The 22,843-nt window shown below is 36.7% G+C and overlaps 1 protein-coding gene across 1 annotated transcript in view; it reads right to left on the reverse strand.

The window, feature by feature from the left end:
• LOC150095217 (neurocalcin-delta) overlaps nucleotides 1-22,843 on the reverse strand; it is a 75,007-nt gene that overhangs the window by 23,480 nt on the left and 28,684 nt on the right. Inside the window, exon 3 of the mRNA XM_090410457.1 lies at nucleotides 13,977-14,249. Within this exon, the coding sequence (XP_090266583.1) occupies nucleotides 13,977-14,249 (273 nt within the window). The remainder of the gene's footprint in view (nucleotides 1-13,976; nucleotides 14,250-22,843) is intronic.

Raw genomic sequence — 22,843 nt, forward strand, 5'->3', positions numbered from 1 at the left:
GCATTTTCCTTATCTGCTTTGGTGATTACTATTTTTTGTTTTTCTTCATATTTAGTACTGCTGCATATTCGTCTTTGGATAAGTTGGTTTTTGGAGGTCTCCCTTTGGTGAGAACGAGAACACCAGCTACATCCAGTCTGACGTTGTTGGCGATATGGGTAGGAAGGTTGCAGATCCCATGTTCTATTTGGATCATTATTTCGTCAGCAGGTATTCTTTTAGGAGCTAAGGCAAAATTGTGGCCACGTGAAAGTGCAGTGAGTGCTTCAGGCTTTAAAACTACGGTTGACTACTGTGTTCAGTGGTTGTTGTGGTACAGAAGTAGAATTCTTTATCAAGTTATCATATTTTTCACGTGCTGACTACGTATTTTTTTGAATTCTTTTGTTGCTGAAGCGCATGAGACATCATAAAGAATCGTCCAAAGGTCATGGCGAGCATACCTGAAAGCTTTTCTTCTAGCACCCATAAGGTTTTGTTTTTGTCAGCAAGGAGAACACGCGTCGCGGTGATTTGTTCTCATAGTAGGGCGAAGCTAGTGGAGTTATAAGTACAGGGAGCTTTCTGTGAAGTAAAACGGTACTTAAATTTAACACAATTTGGGATTACCTTGTTATCCCGGTAGCGTTTTAGGAAGGTCAGACAATTTAGTTGTCTGAATATCTTCCTATCTTTCTCAATATCTTCAACCTCATTTTGCCGTATTGGCGGGCCTTCCGTACGATGGAATCTCTGTGGATGATAGTAATTCTTGTAGCAAGGCTTATACGTTGGTCATACATAACTGGTAATTAACTTAAGTAAATTACAACGCATAAAACAGATATTAATTAAAGGAAACTTTAATGAATACCTTCAATATTTCGGCAATGTCACATTGCCATCTTCAGGAAGATACAAATATGGTATGTGCATGCAGGAACTAACAAAAGCAAATGAGGAAGAAGGCAATTAACTAATCTTGTTCCTAAAGTCCTAATGGTGCCCTCTAGTGGGCTCTAATTGGGTTGTTGGCCATTGGGCTGAAGTTCTTATGATGCAAGTCTCCCAAATTTGGGGCAGTCTCATGCACCCAAATTTGTTGAGGTTTGAAAGAGCCGCTGATGATTCCACGAATAATCTTTTGTACTTGAACTTGCTGTGGAGTATTATTTTAGTTTTTTGAGGATATTGGTGAACTGGACCCTGGGGTGTTGGTTGTTTCAGTATGTTAGGAAAGAGTGGAGTGTATCTGAGCCAATAGCAAACACATCATCCATGCACCGAAGCCAAATAGTGGGTTTTTGTGGGGCAGAGTTTAAGGCTTTCTCTTCAAAGGTTTCCATAAAGCGCTCACACACACTATAATGGCAACACACCATCACGCATAAAAAACTCAGCCCACTTCAAAGCCAGTATAGAAAACCTCTCACTCCAACACAGTGACATAATTGTCAGTTTTGAAGTCTCCTCCCTTTCACAAATGTCCCACTCAAGGAAATCCTAGAGCTCATCCATGCCAAATTTCCGCCCGATATCTCAGCCCTATTTCAGTTCACAATGAACTCAGGCTATTTCGTTTGGCAAGGAAAATTCTACAAACAGATAGAGGGGACATCCATGGGTTCATCACTTTCCTCACCCTTGGCCAACTTTTTATGGAGACCTTTGATGAGAAAGTCTTAAACTCTGCTCCACAAAAACCCACTATTTGGTTTCGGTAAGTGGATGATGCATTTGCTATTTGGCCACATGGCTCAGATACACTCCACTCCTTCCTAACACACTGAAACAATCAACACCCCAGGGTCCAGTTCACCTTGGAAAAAGAGGAAAATAACATCTCCCCCTTCCTAAACACTCTAATCACTCGCCAGCCTGATGGATGGTTTTCTCTGTTTATAGAAAACCCACCCATACAGGCAGACACAGTCACCTCAACCCACAACAATATGGGGTTATTAAAACACTATATAACAGGGCAAAATTAATCTGCTCAGATGACGATGCCCTAATCACGGAACTAAACCACATCCTTAACACTTTCTTAGCCAATGGCAACAACCCTCAAAAAATACTAAAACCAGTAAACCACAATCTCTCTTCCCCCTTCACAATAAAGATTACATTAAATCTATCACTATCCCCTACATCCAGGGCACCTCTGAGAAAATAACCAATATCCTCAAAAAATATGACCTAACTTCTTGTTATAGACCATATAAAAAGTTGGCATCCCTTATCTGCTCTGTCAAAGACCAACCACTTCCCCTAGACTTACCTGGTGTATACCAGGTCCCTTGCAGCTGTAAATTGTCCTACTTTGGCCAAATAGGCAGGACAGCGAATAGCAGGATTTCAGAACACAAAGACTACATCTGGTTTCACCAGTCCAGCCACTCTGGACTTGCAGACCATGCCATAGATACTCGCCATAGAATTTGTTGGAAGAAAACTAAAATAATACACCACAGCAAGTTCAAGTATGAAAGATTATTCATGGAATCATCAGCGGCTCTAAAAAACGTTCCAAACTTCAACAAATTTGGGTGCATGAGACTGCCCCATATTTGAGAGACTTGCATCATAAGAACTTCAGCCCAACGGCCAAGACAACCCAATTAGTCCACTAGGGGGCATTAGGACTTTAGGAACAAGATTAGTTTCTTGCATTCTTCCTCATTTGCTTTTGTTAGTGCCTGCGTGCACATACCATATTTGTATGTTCCTGAAGATGGCAACGTGACATTGCCGAAATATTGAAGGTATTCATTAAAGTTTTCTTTAATTAATATCCATTTTATGCATTGTAATTTCCTTAAGTTAATTACCAGTTATGTATGACCAACATATAAGCCTTGCTACAGGAATGTACTATATACTATACACACACTTATATATACTATATTATATACCATAGTATATTGTAGTATTCACCATGTACTCTTAAGGAATGCACCACGGTTGGCTATGCTCTTGACCTGGTTATTTAATGAAAGTCTTGCAGCAGGTAGGATTCCTAAGGAGTGGAAAGAAAGCAAAATAGTACCACTCAACAAGCATGGTTCTAGGATAGAAGTTTCCAATTATAGACCAGTCTGTATAACTGCAGTTGTGATCAAGGTGTTGGAGAAATTGGTTAGGAATAGAATACAGGATTGGGTTGATGGACATAGCATTCTTTATTATGGTCAGCATGGATTTGTAAAGATTAAGTCCTGTTTGCAATTTACTTGCATTTTATGATAGGGTAATGAGCATGTTAGATAAGGGAGAATCATATACAGTGATTTTCTTGGACTCTGCAAAAGCATTTGATAGATTACCACAAGCTGCAGAGGATGGGAATAGATAGTATATCAGTTAAATGGATTGGAGATTGGCTCTATGAATGATACCAGCAGGGTGTATATGATAGAACAGTATCTCAAAAAAATTAAAAAAAATGGAGGGTAACCAGTGGTGTACCCCAGGGTTCTTTTCTTCGGCTCCTGCCGTATAAGGGAGAATGTAAACGATTTATCATGCAGATTGACTGAAGATCTTCAGTTGTTTGCTGATAATGCAAATTTGTGGAGAATTATAAGTAGCACTGCTGATGTTAATTCCCTTCAGGGAGATTTGAATAGACTTTTGACATGGTACAAGGTGTTGCATTTTGGAGTGCAGAAATATAAGGCTGTGCACTATATCGATGGTGCCATACTGCAGGAAGTGGATGCGATTCGAGATTTGGGAGTGATGGTTGACAGTTGACTGAAGTTGAGAGGGCATACTGAAACTTTGGAGAGGATCCAGAGACAAGTGACTAAGACAATATCAGGACTTTGGAATGCTGGCTATGTAGAGAGGTGGAAGAAATGTGGATTGTAGAGTTTAGTGGATAGGAGGAAAAGAGGTGATATGATAGAGACATTAAGTCAGTGAGAGAATTTTATCAGCTTAATCCATATGAGATTATAAGAGGAGTAGAAAGCAAGAGGGGAAAAATCAGAGGCCATCCCTGGAAGTTACGTAAGTGTGTGAAGCGGGGTGCAAGGAATAGATTTTTTAGATGGAGAATTGAATGGAACGCATTACCAGAATGTATTGTTAATGCAAGAAGTGTTAAGGGTTTTAAGAGTCGATATGATAAATATGTTGTCAGTTCAGAATCTGAGTCCTCATACAACAAATTGTCCTCTGTACCATCCAGTGCATTACTAATGCCACACTTCTTAAATGATTTAACCACTGTCTCCATTTTCACAGCATCCCTTGAAGCTTTGACCCACTCACAAACTTGCGAAATGCTAGGCCTCTTCCTTCTTCCTGATGGCGTGACCTCAAAATCTGAAGACTGCATCCAGCTGTTCCACTTCCCCTTCATAAATCCCTTAAATGGGTTATTAATACAGACATCTAAAGGTTGAAGCTGACTAGCTAGAACGAAACTGATCCCATACTAACAGGGCAGGCTTCTTCAACAGTCCTACAGGGTGCCTAGACCAAATTTTATCTATCCATAACTTCATTCCTCCTGCATCCAACCAAACTTTTGCGTGAACATGTACAAACACTCCTTTAAGCAGTTTTTTCCTTTGGGTAGTGTCTTCCTTTTAAAAATCAATAGTGGCGGTAATTTTGTCCCATCAGCACAGCAGGATAAAACAACCATGTAGCGAGTTTTTTCGTGCCCAGAAGTTTTAACAGTAACACTTTTTGTGCCCTTGGAATCTACAGTTTTGTTTGAGGGCATATCAAAAGTCAGCAGAACCTCGTCCATGTTTCCTATTTGTGCAAGTTCAAAATTTTCTCGTTTCCTTGCGGTAATGACGAATCGATGAAATTCAATTTGTAGACATTGAAGGCCTGCTCTTCTGTGGTCTGAAATCCAAGTATTCAGTTCTGCTTCAAGTTCTGGCCATCTTGCAGTTCCACTTCGTAGGTTATGTTTATTGTGAGTTGCTTTTTTTAGATCTGCTTCCTGATTCCATCAAGTTCTTATCATGGAAACAGGACTGCAATACTCTGCAGTCCTGTTTCCATGTTCTTCAGCATACGCAATCACACGTAACTTATATGCAATATTGTAGCAATGTCGACGTTTTTCAGCCATAATTTGCCAAGAAATTTAGAGAAAATTTAATGGTAGAAATTTATCACCGTTCACAACAACCGCGACAACAATTGGAAAGTTTAAACAAACAGGAACACAGCTGTGATCGTCTATGACAGCGCATGGGCATCCACTGAACTCTACGTAACTGGAATGCTCTCACACACCGCAAGGAAGCAAGAAAGAAATCGCGTTACTTGGAACAGAGAAAATTTCCAGAAATGAAAGTAATAAAAAAACTGAATATCAGCATATAAGATGCACCCTGTTTTTCAGATCTATCTTCAAAGAAAAAAAGTGCTTCTTATATACCAGCAAATACGGTAAGTCTAGCTCCACAGCGAGTGCTACCATCTTGTTTTTGTGAATTTTATTTTTTGTGAGTTATTGTTTATAGATAATTTATGTAAACTCACCCTTCAATATGAGCAATAAATGAAAGTAAACAAACTGTGCATTTAAGTTTTGTGAAACAATGCAAAACTGAAGGTGATTTGCACAGGCCAGAAAGAGTTAAAAACACTGGAGAGAAAAGTTCTGTTGTACCATGTTTTGTAAAGTAAAAACAGTCAATATGAGATGTGCTTTCCAAGACAAATGGCTCAAGGAATTCATGTGGTTATGCTACAAAAACAAAGTTGCAGTTTATACTACCTGCAAAATATATCCTGGGCTGCTTACAGTAACTCTAGGTTGCTACAAGGTTTTCAAGGACTTTCAAAGTGAAGACATTAAGGTTTCATGAAGTATCCTACTCTCACAAAAAAATGCTGTGAAATAGACTGAAATGATTTATGTCAGTTATTGTTAATGTTTACTAAACAAGAATTAGTTAAAGAAATCAAAGATGCCATTAGAGTGAGTCTATTTTTAGATGTTTCTACAGATATTTCAAATGAGGAGGAACTTGTTCTTTATATAAGATACACAGTTAAAAATCAGAAACTGAAAGAGGCATTTGTTTCTTTAATTCCTCTTCAAAACTCAACAGCTCCCAAGTACTTTGATACATTAGAGAGTAAGATGAATAAGTTATTCCTGCCATGGAAGGCTAGTAATTGGTTAGTAGGCATCAAAACAGATGTAGCAGGAAATGTGATTAAAAAAAAAAAAAAAAAATAGGGCTAGAGCAAAATTAGAGATGGTTTAAATTCCATTAAAGATGTTCCATTTGTTTCTGACATTGAAAGAGTAGGTAAAAAATTATATAGCTTTTACTTACCAAAAAGACTAAAAGAACTGGGAAAAGTAGCATCCATGTTATAAATAAAAATTCTGAAGCTCAAGTATCTGCATTCAGTAAGGTGTGTATCTAATAGAATGGGAACACTGACTACACTTGTTAACAACTACTCTGCAATGATAATACATGTGGAAGAAATAGGCAATGTAAAAGGGGATGATGCTGCAATATCAAAAGGCCTGTTAAAGAAAATGAAGACATACCGCTTTGCAAGAAGAATCCATTTTCTCTTAGATTTTTAAACTTTACTCAAACAACTGTCACTGATTTTTCAAAGGGAAACTTACAAACAAAATACCACGTGGACAGTACCTTGAATGAAATGAGAAGCTGAAAAATGAGGAAATTTTTAGATTACATAAATAGCTTAGGTGTGCATGTGTGAAGAGAGCTATTTGAATGTTGAACAAAAAATATTAACAGATGAAGGAATAATGTATTTGATAAAAAGATTTGGTGAAAATGAATCAGAAATTCATGGCCTGAAGATGTGGAAGATTTTGGGAAAGAAAAAATTAAGATTTTGGGCAAACATTTCAGGAAATATTTTGATGATAATGAAGAAACAACAAATTTGGTGAAAGAGTGATACGAGTTCAAAGTTTTAGGGGAGCATTTAAACATACAAGACCTATCCTGAAAAAACATTGAATAATAAGAACAGGTTTCCATTTCTCTTAAAACTGAATGAAATTATAGCCATTATACCATCAAGTACATCACTGTGTGAACAAAGGTTTAGTCAAATGAATCTAATAAAAAGGAAGTTTACTGGTAATACATATGAATTATTTGTTCCAGATAAGTCAGTTGTTAAGTGGCATTTTGCAACCATGAAAAGACACACTAGAAGTCATATGAAGTCCTCATGTAAATGAGCTATTGTTAAAAGTAAGGATATTTCTGTATAATTATGCATAATGTGTAGTAAAAAAAAAAAAATAATGTATTACTTTGTTTTGTCACTGATCATAACTTTCAGTTTGTTTTTTAAATATCATGTACAACAATATTTATATAAAGCAGACTGATATCTTGGATGAGTAAAATTTTTTTATGGCTAGCAGATTTAAGTTTTATTTCTGGAGCCCTGGATATATGGATGACTTATTTGCTATTTGGAAACACAGAGCAAGAGCTACAATCCTTTCTACATAAAATTAATAATGTACACACCCTTCTGAATTCAACAGCTTAATGGAACATTTGAGTCTAATGCTTTCACTTCCAAGTTTCTCAATGTCTCTTATAAGATGTATCTATATATCTATCAAATAATAGGCATCTATCATCAAAACTATTGTTGTCCATTTTGCCTCAGTGTCTCCCTGCTGGTATTTTCATATCATTTTATTTATAAATATTTATCAACTGGTCATTAGCTTGCCAAATATGTCCAAGCCACTCAATTCTTTATGTCTTATACACTAATAAAATTTTGGGTCTTTGAAACATGTCTTCTCGGGGCAGAGCTGACTATTACCTGGTGCGTCCCCAGGTGGCGGATCGGGGAACAGCCTTCAGATATGGAGGCTAGCTGCGATATAAGCAGAGCAATCTGGCGAATAAGCAGCCGTGGACCAACAGCGACTGAGCTATCAGGGCGTGGGGGAGCAGAAGTGGCAACTCTGTCTCACTTAAAACCTCACAAAGCCCAATGACAACTCGGTGACATGGCGAGTAGTGCCGCCATTAAATAAGTACCTGCTGGGGTCACTGCCCCTGACATTGGGAAGCAGCATTGTCAGTACTGACACAGGGTTGAAACCAAATGATGACGGAAAAGCTTGTGATCAGAGATTTGCAGATGGCAATATGATTATATTGTGTATGTCTGTAATACTGCGGAGCAGAAAGCAAACGGAGAAACTACTGCTCTACCTTATCTCCAGAACAACCACCATGGCGAGCAAACCCTTACAATTGGCCCCAAGTTCCCGGCGTCCCTTAAATGGGACAGGGGGTGCGAAGAATCTTCGGGCTCAAAATGGTGTCCACTTTTAAAATGCAACTTGGAATGTCAGAACTCTGTATGAAGCTGGCAAATTAAGAAATGCCACAAGAGAAATGAAGAGGCTGGGCATCCGGATTTTGGGAATTTGCGAGACAAGATGGCCAGGATCTGGAAAGTGTCAACAAGATAATACAACAATGTATTACTATGGGAATGATGAGAACAAACATCGACATGGTGTAGCTGTAATAGTAGATGAAGAAATCAATAAATCAGTACTAAATTGGATTCCATTTTCTGAAAGGATAATGCTGTTACAACTTAAGGGAAACCCCGTTAACATAAATATCATCCAAGCTTATGCACCCACAGCTGACAAAAGTGAAGAAGATGTTGAAGAGTTTTATGAACACCTAAAAGAGATTAAAAACCTAACAAAGAAACATGATATAAACATAGTGATGGGTGACTTCAATGCAAAAGTAGGAAGAGGGGATGATGGAGAAATTGTTGGCGAACATGGCTTAGGCACCAGAAATGACAGAGGAGATCGCCTAGTCCAGTTGTCAGGAAGAAGATCTAACAATAGCAAATACCTGGTTTAAACTTCCACCCAGAAGACTGTACACTTGGAAATCGCCTCAAGATACCCAACATAACATTGTCCGAAATCAAATTGATTATATACTGATAAATAAAAGATTCCACAGTACTATAAAGAATGCAAAGACTTATCCTGGAGCAGATATCTCATCAGACCACAATCCCATAGTTGCAGAAGTACATCTTAGATTAAAATCAGCCAAAAAATCACAAAAGAAGAAAAAGAAAATTGATGTAGAAAAACACAGCTTAACCTGCGATTACAACAGATTAACATAGAAGAAAATAAAAGTGTGGAATCTCTTTGGAATAGCTTAAAGAATGCCATCGTAACAACAAGTATTGAAGAAGTAGGTTATGTGAATAATATAAAACAACAGGAATGGATGACAGATGAGATTCTTTCTCTTATTGATACAAGAAGAATGTACAAAAACAAAGACCTAGCCAGGTATACAGAAACACATAACATCATCAAGAAAAAAATAAAAGAAGCCAAGGAAAATTGGATGAAAAATTTATGTACTGAAATTGAACTGCTTCAGAAGAAACATGATAATTTCAATCTGTATAAGAAAATCAACGAAATTTCCGGAAAACTGAGGAAAAAACAAATAGTGTCTCTAAGAGACGAAAATGGAAAAATAGTTCTAGAAGAAGAGAATAAAGCACAGATTTGGATAAAATATGTAACAGAACTTTTCAATGATACTAGACAGAAGCCTATAAATATAAAAGATAACATTCAAGGACCAGAAATCATGAAATGTGAAATAGAGAATGCTATACGAACAAGTAAAACAGGAAAAGCCAGTGAACCAGATGGTGTGCAAACAGAATTTTTAAAATTAATAGAACCAGATAACATCAAACTTCTTGAAAAACTATTTAATGAAATATATGAAAGTGATAAATTTCCATCAGATTGGCTCAAATCTACATTTATCACTATCCCAAAGAAACCCAAAGCGAATTCCTGTGGTGACTTCTGACTTATTAGTCTAATGAGCCAAACATTAAAAATATTTTTGAAAGTAATTCAGAATCGTATTTATAGAAAAAGTGAAGAAACTCTAAGTGAAACACAATTCGGCTTTCGGAATGGTTTTGGTACTAGAGAGGCCCTTTTCTGTACCCAAATATTGATACAAAAATGCATAGAAAAACAGAAATCTGTCTTTATGTGTTTCATAGATTTTGAAAAAGCATTCGACAAAGTCAGACACACTAACTTAATAGAAGTCCTTCAACAAACAAGGCTAGACGAACAAGACATAAGACTAATAACAAATCTGTATTGGAATCAGTCAGCTACCGTTCAATTAGACAACATTACCACCAGTGATATTAACATCAAAAGAGGAGTGAGACAAGGATGTGTGCTCTCACCACTCCTGTTCAACATATACGCAGAGGTAATCTTTAAAAAAGCATTGGAAGAATGTCCAGAGGGAATCACAATAAATGAAAAGATTGTTAACAACCTACGATATGCAGATAACATTATGGATCTCCAAAAACTCATTGACAGAGTATACATAGAAAGCCAAAGAATGGGAATAAATATAAACATCAACAAGACAAAATACATGATCATCAGCAAACATCCAGCCTCATCAATGAAACTGACACTCAATGGGAAAAATATTGATCAAGTGTCAAGATACAAATATCTTGGTTGTTGGCTTAATGAACGGTGGGATCCAGAAATAGATATAAAGACAAGGATTGAAGTTGAACGGCAGTCCTTCATGAAAATGAGAACACTATTCTGCAATAAAGACCTAAACATGGAAGTCAGATGCCGAATGCTGAAATGTTACGTGTGGTCTATTCTGCTCTATGGAGCTGAAACATGGACATTGAAGGCGACAACCATCAAGAAAATCGAAGCCTTTGAGATGTGGCTATACAGAAGAATGCTAAAGATATCATGGACAGAAAAAATTACCAATGAAGAGGTCTTAAAATCCATTGGCAAAGCTAAACATCTTGTACAAATAATCAAGAAACGAAAAACATCATATCTTGGCCACATCATGAGAAACAGCAAATACCAACTTCTACAAACTATTTTGGTAGGAAGAATTGATGGCAAAGGAACTAGAGGAAGAAAAAGAATATCATGGTTTGACAACATCAAGACGTGGACAGGAAAGAGCAGTGCACAACTGCTCAGATTAGCACAAGACCACAGTTTGTTCGCCAAGATGGTCGCTGACCTTCGATAGAAGATAGCACAATAAGAAGAAGAAGAAACATGTCTTCATTCATGTGGTCCAGTATTTTGATTGTCAAGAAGTCCAAATATTTTTCTAAATATTTTATTTCAAATGTAATAAAGTTTTCTATTATCTCCCTTTGTTGTTGATATCTGAGAACTGTAGATTAATATCAGACATACCTTACAATTGGTTTTCCCTTAGATTTTCTTGATAATATTCTGATTTTTAGAAGTTATAACTTGCAAAATATCTACAATTAGCATTCTCAAATCTCTCATCTATTGAGGGACATCATTATAGCCATTAATGTTGACTCCTAGATATTTAAAATTATCGTTAAATGTATTTGAGGATAATTTTAAATTGCTCAAAGGTATAATTATGACAAATAAATTTGGGTCAATCATGATGGGTCTTGAAATACACATTTAGTGTCTTCCAAGTTTATGACAAGATCCATAAGCTTAATTAAACTGGATGAGGCTTATGTAACAACCTGACAAGTCTTCAAAAATAACTATACCATCAGCATAACCAACTGAGTATTCTTCCCACTGACTTTTTTCCAATGCCAGGTTGAACAGAGTTGGTAAAAGAACATCTCCTTGGTGAAGTCCAGATTTTATTTCAAAACTTGATGAATATTCCTGTAGAAAATGTAACCTGCAGATCATGTGGTGATGATTACACAGTTGAATCATATTTATATATTTTTGTAGCATTCTATCATATGCCTTTTCAGTCCACAAATTCTATTATTTGTCTAGTATATTAAATTTTTTATAAAATTCATGTTTTTCCAAGAAATGTAAATGTGAAAATAAAATCAGTTGTCAATTTTCTTTTTCAGAAGCCATAATGTTAGTCTCTGATTATGTGTGAAACATACACATTAATTTTTTTACAAATTTTATAAAATTCGGCCTGGCTGGCCGAGTGGTTAGCGTATCCACTCTCCAGCCAAAAGGCTGCGGGTTCGAATCCCACCATGGGCATGGCTGTCTGTGAAAGCATTAGTGGTGGTAGTCGGCGGTAGATAGCGTTGGTGTTAGATGATGAAGATTGGTGAAGTAGTGAGACAAAGAGTTGTAGAGGTGATGCTCTCCCTCGGTGAGTCTTTGGACTCCCTGGAGGTGCAATATAATAATAATAATAATAAAAATCAGTGTCTCCATAGTGCAACTGAGAGAATGATGAGAGTTTGTACCTTTTGACTAGAAAGGATCTAAGTTTAATTATTGCTGTTCTGAGAAGAATTGTTAGATTAGCTTTTTCAGTGGGAGGCTAGTAAGTGATCTCATACAAAAGGTAGCATGTTTTTTCCTCTCTGGAAACTAAGGTTTTTTTTCATCAAGCTTATAGGCAAATCAGCCAGAGAACTCGTGCAATGTACAGATATAAAATACTATTTGTGGACAGAAATGGCATTGTGTGTAGATGATGGTTAGTGATGCTGCATGTAGATGGAGAATTAAATAACAGAGATGGCAAGTCTTGGTGGAGTGCCTACCTGCAATGAGTCCTTGAAGGTGTTGCATATCTTCCATAATATGTTCTATATGTTGCATAATATGTTTCATATCTTGTGGAACATGTACAAGAGGAGATATCTGGTAATTATTGGAACTGAACATAATGTGGTTCTGTTCCAATCCACTAGGATTTTCTTCTTTTTCCCTTAATTCCTATCTTTCTTTCTATCTTCCTTTTAATAATGTCGGGGCTCGATGGCCTGTTAACTTGGTATGATAGGTTTATCCTATCTGGATTGTATGTTATATAGCATCTATAAATTGTGTGCATTTTTCTGGCCAGTATGCTGTTTTGTTGTATAAAAATTCATGTTGTTTTTGAGGGAAAACTCTGCCACCTCTATATAAGACCGGATAACTCACCTTTACTTTTAAAAACTGATAAAAGATTCTTCACATCACGGATGGGTTTAGAACCCAGGTCTTTCCAACCAAAGGATGTTTGTTGATACCAACTGAGCTACAAGGGCTCTATAAAATAATGACTAGAATAAAATGTAAATTAACAAACTAAAACAAAACTAAGAACAGCTTCAAACTGTCTTAAGGATAGATCTCACTACACTAGATAAAAAGCGTAAAGCATAAAAACATATGCAATTACACCATATCCTACAAATGATAAAAATTTGCAAAAGTTTTTTTTTTTGGAAGTTTATTTTGCACTTGGTTGAACTATAATAAATTTAGTTTAATCCTTTATCCAAGTGTAAGCAAACAAAGTTTGCACCTGAAAATATCTTCAAGACTGAAGTAAGGTGGTACATCCCTTGGCAACTTGTAGCAAAGTGGACCAAGCTCTCATCACAAGGGAAGGGCCACTATCCATGAGTAGTGGCCCTTCCCTTAATGCATAGTAGCATACATATCTGCAAGGAGATGTGCTTTGCATTATGGGAGATACTGAGACAAGGAGTGATGAGAGCTTGGTCCACCTTTGCTATGAGTTGCCAAGAGATGTACCACCTTACCTCAGTCCTGAAGATATTTTCAGGTGCAAACTTTGTTTGCTTACGCTTGGATGAAAGATTAAACTAAATTTATTATATTTACAAAAATAATAATAATAATGGACAAGTCATGCTACCAGAATGAAAGAAAACAATGAATTAAATTAACAACTCAACATTTACAGATGGAAAACAAGCAGGAAGACTGAGTATGCAATGGTTGAATGAAATAAAATGGACAGGACTTAAATTAGAAGGCATGTTTACAAGACCATCCTAGTCTTGTAAGCATGCCATCTATTTCATTTTCTTTTAGTCTTGGTATTCAGAAAACATTGTAAAATTAAGCTAACAGCAGTAAGCATTAAATAAAATGATGCATTTACACATACCGTTACAATTTTTGTCATTTCAAGCTTTTCTATCAAACCATTTCCATCAATGTCGTACATCTTAAAAGCCCATTTTAAACGATCTTCTGCAGTACCACTAGAGGTTACTCCGACAGCAAGAAGAAACTCTTTAAAATCAATGTAACCATTTTTATCAAGATCAAATGTACGAAAAACATGATCACAAAACTTTTCTGGATTTCCTGTTGTGAAGAAAACTTTATAAACATCAAGGAATTTCTCCCTTGTTAGCTTCCCAGCTGGACAATCTCTCTGAAATAAAAAAAGCAAATTAGTACTTTCACTTGAGCAAAAACCATAAGTGAGCAATTTTCATGCATTTTCCCTCTTTCTCCCCCTTTTTTTTTATTGTAAGAATTTTTAAAAGCAGTATCAGATGTGGATATTGTGGACTGAGCACAGTCCAGAAAGCAAATCTGGACAGGGATTGTGAATATGTTTCAAGGAAGACAGGAAGGAATATAGGAAAGAAAAACTAGAATAATATCTCATCTTCCTTTCCCTCTTTTACCTTGCGGTGTCGAGGATTAATAAATGATTAATAAATTATTGGACCTCAAACCGTTCACAGGATAAGGTGGTCAGCCCTATGCCCTGGTGTATCCTATGTCTTGTAGTGTTGAGTTCTCAAGACCGGCTTGCCTGTTTTGCAGGATGAAAAATCCCAGGATAAACTGGGGAAAAAACCCTAAACCCTACTGTCCACGCCCAAGACCGGCTAACTTGGCTATGACTGAGGAAGCTCCTCACGTCACCGACGGGAATCAAACCTAGGACACTCCTTCCCCAGGTATATGGTTGCGAAGTGCACAGCCACTAGGCTAACCGTGAAGCTAATATTCATCTGTTAATTTTTTTTCCTCCCAAATAACAAATCTCACTGCCAACAAAAATGTGTTAGGGGTGTGGATAGGCTAAAGTACGTAATCTGCGAACCCTGTTCTAGAGACAACTTTAGATTCAAGCCCCCTTCAGAAATCCAAATACAGAAGCTGGGTATGACAGATTTCAGTGAAATCTATGTTCTTAGGAACTGTGCAAAGGAAATGATATGTTCTTGACTTGATATCATTAGTATTCTGCCATTGTACAAGAGCAGTCAAGACAGAGGTTTATGATTATGGACTAGTCTGTATGTCTGTACTTGTGATTAGTGTTATATTACAGTCTGTTTATTGCAGTTGTGATTAGATTACTTGCATTTTAAAGGGGTAGAAGTAACGGTGTCTTCACTGGTAATTCAAGTGAAGACACCAATGATATTTTTGGACTCTGTATTCAACATTCTCCCAGTATTGTTAGCATATAAGTTAAATAATAATTGCTTTAAAACAGATTCTCACCTGCAGTGCAGTACCAGTCATTTTCCTCTTCCATACATAACTTGTTAATATTTTGCAAATGCCTCAGACAGACTGCTACATGACAAGCTAGTACTTAAACTGGAGTAGTTGGGATCACATGCTAGATATATTACTATATTACGCATCTCTTAAAAAGAGAGAGAGAGAGAGAAAGACTCCACAGCTCAGCTGATATAGAGAAAGCCCCAGGTTCAAATCCCATCTAGGATGCAAAGAACCTTTATCAGAGCTTTTCAAGTGAAGACACCAGTCTCATATGGAGGAGTTTTTCATTCCACAAACCAGTCCTGTGAAAACACACAAACTACTTACCTTCAGAGAGATGTAGCACATCTCTCTTCCCCTTGTCCTGTATAACTGTCACCCTGTTTAATATAAGTAAACTGATGAAAAACAAATCTAATATACTGATGCTGATTCTCATAACAGAGTCTTGCTGTTATCAGCTCCTCAACCCAATCCTGGTTACAAGTCCCATCACTGACACTTTGATCACCACTTCACATACATAAACAGCCTGAATATAAAGAATCAGTCCTGTCACCATCTCCCTTCATTCAACTGCATAATTTTACTCTTCTTCCACTCCCTGGGAGCCTTTCTGTTGTAAGGTAAGGCTCTTGTTATACAAGCATAATCAAGGGCAGTGCCTAAAACATTTCCTTAAAACATGTGGCAATATTCTTATCGGCTTATTAAAATACAAGTCTAGTTAGTTCTTCTAGGTAGATGCTGCTTACTCGTTTCTAACCTTTCTGTACCCATCCATCCCTCACTCAAACTTCATGCACACTGATAGCAAGAAATACCTTAATGAACTGTTAATTACATAAGTTCACTATATCCTCTGCAGTTACTTGCCTATCATTTTCATCAACTAATATCATCATGCTAGCCATTCTCTCTTTTACTTGTCACAATATATCAAAATAATTTCCTAGGATTTTTTCTTGAATAGTGCAGTATAAAAGTTACTCATGCTGTATTATCTTTCTCACCAAACCTGTAACCTTCTCATCCTGCTCTTTATATCAGTGCCTTCTACCCTACACTGTTTCTAGTAGTGAAATATATTCATGACAGAATAACTCTTGATATTTTTTACTTCTGGTTTCTTGCTAGTTAACTCTATAATAATTTTCAAAAAGTAATTACTCTAACTCACATCCAATGCATCTACGGTTATCTTCAGTTTTTATATTACCACTGCTTCTGCTGTTCTCTTTCAGTTTTGTCCAGTAATTTTTGTGATCAATATCACAATCATCATCAATATTTATTTCAAATTCTCCTTACAACAACCTTTGCTTACTCATGAAAGATGAAACTTACTGATGAAAGATGCCATCTCTCTAAGGTGTAGCTAGACTATACATGTTTCCTCAGGAGGAAACATGTATAGTCTAGCTCTAGCCCTATTCAATTGTAATCCCCACCCCATATTCTTTTAAAATCTTGAGTTCAAAAGGCAGTTTTTGTTATTATTATTTTTTTGTTTATATCGATGATATTCACAAGCTTCTTTGGCTGAATCCAACAGCATTTAGTTTAAAAATTTAATGACATGGTACTAGTAAAAGTTTTTATAGATATATTATTATTTCATCATCCTGGCCTAAAGTCCATATAGAGTGGTAATGACATGAACACTGCAAATGATTCAAATTTGTATTTATATCTGGATGTACACAACTACTATGAGATGTGTTTAAGGTCAGTTTTATATTTGTGATGAGAAAAAAAAATCAATCTGAGCCTAAATAGGAGCTGAAGACATTCTTCTTGGAAAAGCCAAGTATGCTGCATAACTGCAGTGTCTAGGGCTAAACCCAAGAAGTCTAAAATGTTCACAGGATTGATGTTCTCGCCACCACGATGTGGAGTAAATAAACCAAAATCAATAAAGTCTAGTGAGTCTGAAACAATCAAATTCTCTACTCAAGTCTTCACACTGGAGAGGACCCCCATTAATAACCCTGGATGCATCAGACTGCAGAAAACTACTAGGAGTGAAATAACATAAGCAGAGTCCCAGGTGTGCTGCCCACTTCCCTCAGAGGAAACACCAGGCATCATTAGGAGGTGGCAGATGATTGTCACTGCCCAATGTAATACCAATACTTTGCTTACTGGAAGATAAGTGGCCAAAATTCATGTTTGGATTACAAAGCAAAGTTCCAGTTACTTTTCCCCATTTCTTTAAGCATGAAATATGATGTTTTCAGAATAACATCAGATAACATGGAAAGACCCAACATTTCTTCTTCTTAAGGGTGCAACTTTAAAATGGTTATTCCACAGACTAGCCAGTGGTGTATGGGACTGAACCTAACAATTAAACATTAGGAGGCTTCCAGGTCAGTTAGTGAATAATCTTACTGCCATTACTCTGCAAAACGTGTCTGGACAGGATCTGAATAGTGTTAGGTGGAGAGAGAGAGAGCACTGTTAAGCTCATGATTTGCAGAAGAGTTGACCAAGATTCTCCATGTTTATGGATTAGTAAGCAATCCATTACTATGATGGGGGGGGGGGAGAGGAATCTGGAAAGTTCTGATAAACACCTGTAACAAAAATTATATTAAAGCAACTGATATAACTACAAGAAAGAACATACCAGTTGTAGAGTTATGACGGTAACTTATGTTCTTATATCTTTGTAAGTTTTTTCTTGTGGTTATATCAGTTGCTTTAATATCATTTTTGTTTTAGATGTTTATCAGAACCTTCCAGACCCACCTTTGTATGTATTCCATGTCCCTCCTATTTCTGAAACTTCTATTCAATGACCCTTCTTCAATGCCAAACTTAATGAACAAAACCTTTCTACATCTTCCCATTCCTTCTTCTGCTGGGTTTTGTAACAGTCTTCTCTCCTATGTATTTGCTAAGGATAACAATTTACAGATATCAAATCCAATATTAATAAGTTTTTTTTTTTTTTTTCCCTTTACTTACTATCCATCTAGGGGATAACTCCAATTTAAACTGTATACTGAGTACATAATACTCACTGAGCTCTAAGTGATATCATTATTATTACGGGCGACTCCAAGGAGTCTTTAGACTCATTGAGGGAGGACCTAAACATCATGACCATCACAACTATTTGACATTCACACAGTATCTATCATACTTTGCCTTGAACTCATTCACTGTCACAGCACCCACAACAGATTGGGGGAACTGTACCTGGAGTACAGTTCCACCAATGTGATATACTGCTACTAATCTTTTCACCCCAAAATGCATAACCTTACATTTTTCCACATTAAATTGACATCCATTCTCCTTAGCCCAGACCACCAATCTATCCAAATCATCCTGCAAAATTTTGACATCTTCTGCATTCACTATTGCCCTACCCAACTTAGCACCATCAGTGAACAAATGAACAATTCCTCTCAGATCCTTTCCTATATCATTAATGAACAAATTAAACAGCAGTGGTCCAAGAACAGAACCCTGCGGCACACCACTAGTCACAGGCTGTCTTTTGGACTCTACTCCTGAGTAAACTACTCTCTGGTATCTCTCCATCAACCACCCTCCTATCCATCTCACCAACCCTATATCCATTCCCATATATTGCAGTTTATGGATTAGACTTCCATGTGGCATCCTGTCAAAGGCCTTAGCCAGGTCCAGCAGTATCACTGTAAACCCATTACGCTACATGTGCGGAGGTTTAAGTGCTGTGAAGAATTCATGTTAGAGGTTTAATGGAATATTAACAGCACTGAGAAAGGAATAAAATTAATTTTAATACTTCCAATATTTCATCTCCATCACAGAGACATCTGGGGGGGCATCTCTCCCCCCCTCTTGCCAATTATTACATGGAAAATTTTGAAAAACGAGCCATCGAATTTTCCCCTCTAAAACCTTCTATCTGGCTAAGATATGTAAATGATGTGTTCTCTATTTGGCCTCATGGCCCAGACACATTAGATTCCTTCCTCAGTCACCTCAATAGTCTACAGCCAAGAATCCAGTTTACGATGGAAAAGGAAAATAACAATAGTTTACCCTACTTAGACACTTTAGCAACACACCTTCCTAATGGTAACCTTTCTTTCTCTGTATATAGAAAACTACTCATACAGGCAGGTGAAATTCACAAACTCTCCCACCACCACCCCAGCAATATGGCATTATTAAAACTCTGACCAATAGAGCCCACAATCTTTGTTCCAGTAAAACTGCCCTGTCAACCGAACTCAAACACATACACAACACCTTCCTTTCCAATGGCTATAATGACTACAAAATTAAAAAAATAATTAAGTCCTTCTCCATTCCCCGACCATCTCTTCAGAAGGACTTCAGAAATGCCATCACTATTCCTTACATCCGTGGTACTTCAGAAGAACTAGCCAGATCATTAAAAAAGTACAACCTCCATACAGCTTTTAACCCCACCGTAAACTTGCTACCTTTATCCGCTCAACTAAAGACCAGCTCCCTCCTCTTTCAGTGCCTGGTGTATATATAGAGTACCTTGTTCCTGTAAACTTGCCTACTTCGGACAAACAGGCAGGTCAACATCCATCCAGTTAGAAGAACACAGTTCTTACATCTGCAAACACGATTATGGTCAGTCTGGCTTTGCAGACCATGTTTTGGATATATCCCACAGAATCTCCTGGAAAAAAACTACCATGCTCCACCACAGTAAATTCAAAAAAGAAAGACTATTCTTTGAATCTGTATCTGCACTCAGGAATCAACCTAATTTAAACAAATACGGTTGCATTAAACTTCCCAAAATTTGGGAAACTTTAATTATCAGAGATCAGTCTTGACATCCCAGGCCACATGCAAATGCCCATAGAGGTCGCACCACCTAGATAGGACTTCAGTTTCATTCACTATTGTATTATATTTGTGTGTATTACTAGCAGCATATTGAAAGAACTGTTTGGGATTCTCTTTAGCTTACATGACTAATTTCCTTTCATAATCCGTTTTTGCTTTTCTCATCACACTCATTACCCTTCTGGCCTATGAAAACATATCAATCATATGTTTTCATATTCAAGCTATCATAGCTGTTAAATTATTTACAGTGAAGTTTTCTTGTTAAAAACTACTATGCAGGAATAAGCATGAAAATAAATACTTTGCATGCTGATGTTTTGTCAGCTCAAGCTAACATTAACATCATTTAGGAACTCAAATGGTAAGCTTTCAACAAAGACAAAGAAAATTACCTACAAACCAAGGACAGTCACGAACAAGGAAATTAAAGGTGAAACTTGTGCCCTCATGGTGATCTCCTGTAGCTGCCATTGGCATGAAGTTAAGATGACACCCCCAAAATCTGTAGAATAATGCCATCGGTTCTGGTGCAGTTATTGGGGCTCTGTAACACTTGTTTGTATTTTTAACTGTCATTTATGCAAAAATTTGCCTTTTTTTCCCATCTGATTAAATTGTCATTTTCTCAAGGCATTTAGTTGACACTATCCAAAAATTGTGCAGGAAAGTGGCTTTAATCTTCTTTGGGTTAAAAAACTATCCTACTGTATAGATGCATACAAGCCTACACATAAGAATTGGTGTAGAACATGTACAGTCCTAATCCTCGATGCTGCTGGAATCTAATCTCAAACTAATTTCAAGGATCCTAAAATTATATAACCTCATACCTACTTTCTTTCCTGTCAAGCTATCAATCCATTGTAATTATTTCTCTCATTCTTTGGACATATCATTGAGAAGATACTTTAGGAATTTCAATTTTGCATCCTTTATTAAAAGAAAAACCCCCAAATCTGGTCCAACTCAGCATGGATTCAACATAGCACAGATTCATACAGTTGAAGAATGAACTTTTACATAAACTAGTGGCCAAAATTGTGGAAACCTTTTGGAAAAAGTGTATTTTTGAGGTTTGATGGCTCATAACATCACTTTTTTTTTGGTGTAATACCATAAAATTATATATCAATGGAAAGATAATTTAATCAAGATATCTGTATTCTATGAAAAGTTATAGCCAAATAACCAGAAAAAAGAAGCACAACTTGCTTAGGTTGATATGAAGTAGCTTTCCTTCATTTGAATGCAGCCAATGAGCATGAGTGTTTAGAGAGCCAATCAGGTGTCATCTTCTTTTGGCAATGAGTCAATAAGGTCAAAGTAGGATTCAGCTATTGATGTTATGTATTGGAGTTGAGAGGAGGACATTTGTCAGTGTGTTATGTGATTGCTATCAAGTCGATTGTTTTTTTTTTTTCCATTTAGTGAGCTTGTAAAACGTAATAAAATTAAAGAAATGGTACAAAGAGTTGACTGGTCACCCAGAAAGCGATGTAAAATAGTACTATTAATTGAACAAGGCTACAGTTATGAGGATATTAGAAGAAAAATTGGTGGAAACTTAACATTTCAAAAATTTGAAATGCCAAAAGTGGCATTTCAAATTTTTGAAGAGGTATGGAGACTCAGTCACTACAAAACCAGACTGGTAAAGGCAGGAAAAGGTGCACAATAACAAGTGATGATAGAAGAGTTGAGAGACTGTGCCTACATGACAGAAAAAATCATCTGGATGTATACAAGATGAAATGGCGACAAAGGTTGAAAAGATTAAACTGGGCTAAAACTCATGTTAACTGGACAGCGAACAATGGGACAGTGTTATTTGGAGTGATGAGACCAAAATCACCCTGTTTGGTAGTGATAGCATAAAATGCGTAAGGAGAAGAATTGGAGAAGATGTGCATTACACCTACCTACCATGAAACACCCACTTAGTGCTATGATCTGGGATTGTATGACATCAAAAGTGTGGGCAGAATTTGCATCATTAATGGGAATATAAATGCCCAAAAATACATAAATGAAATGCTTGAGCTAAAAATTGAAGCCTTCCACACATGATCTTTTCCAAGATAATGAAGCATTTATATTTCAACAGGATTCAGCTCCATGTCATGTTGCTGCTGTGTGCAAAAAGTGGTTTCAAGATAATCATATTCCACTGCTGAAATGGTCTGAGAATAGCCCAGACCTTAACCCAATCGAAAATCTATGAAGCCAACTAAAGAAACTTGTTAGTCAGAAGCAACCCACCAATAAAACCCAATAAATAGAAGCAATAATTCAATCTTGGTTTCACGTTATACAGCTGTAGAACTAAAAAAAAAAAACTTGGTTCACTCCATGGGAAGGCGTTGCAAGGTCGGCCGTAATGAACGCTAAAGGTTACTCAACTAAGTATTAACTCACATTGTGAAAATTTTTGTATGTCTCATTTTTTCTGTGTGTTTCACTTTTCTTCTTTATAACTGCTGTTCTAATAAAAAAATCCTTCATAAAAGTTATTGCATTACATTCTTGATTAAATTATCTCTCCATTGATATATATAATAAATTTAGTTTAATCCTTTATCCAAGTGTGAGCAAACAAAGTTTGCGCCTGAAAGTATCTTCAGGACTGGGTTAAGGTGGTACAACACCAGGGCAACTCGTTGC

The sequence above is a fragment of the Typopeltis vanoorti genome, chromosome 20 (genome assembly GCF_054136105.1).
Source record: "Typopeltis vanoorti isolate ZY-2024b chromosome 20, IOZ_Tvanoo_1.0, whole genome shotgun sequence".
NCBI lineage: Eukaryota > Metazoa > Arthropoda > Arachnida > Uropygi > Thelyphonidae > Typopeltis > Typopeltis vanoorti.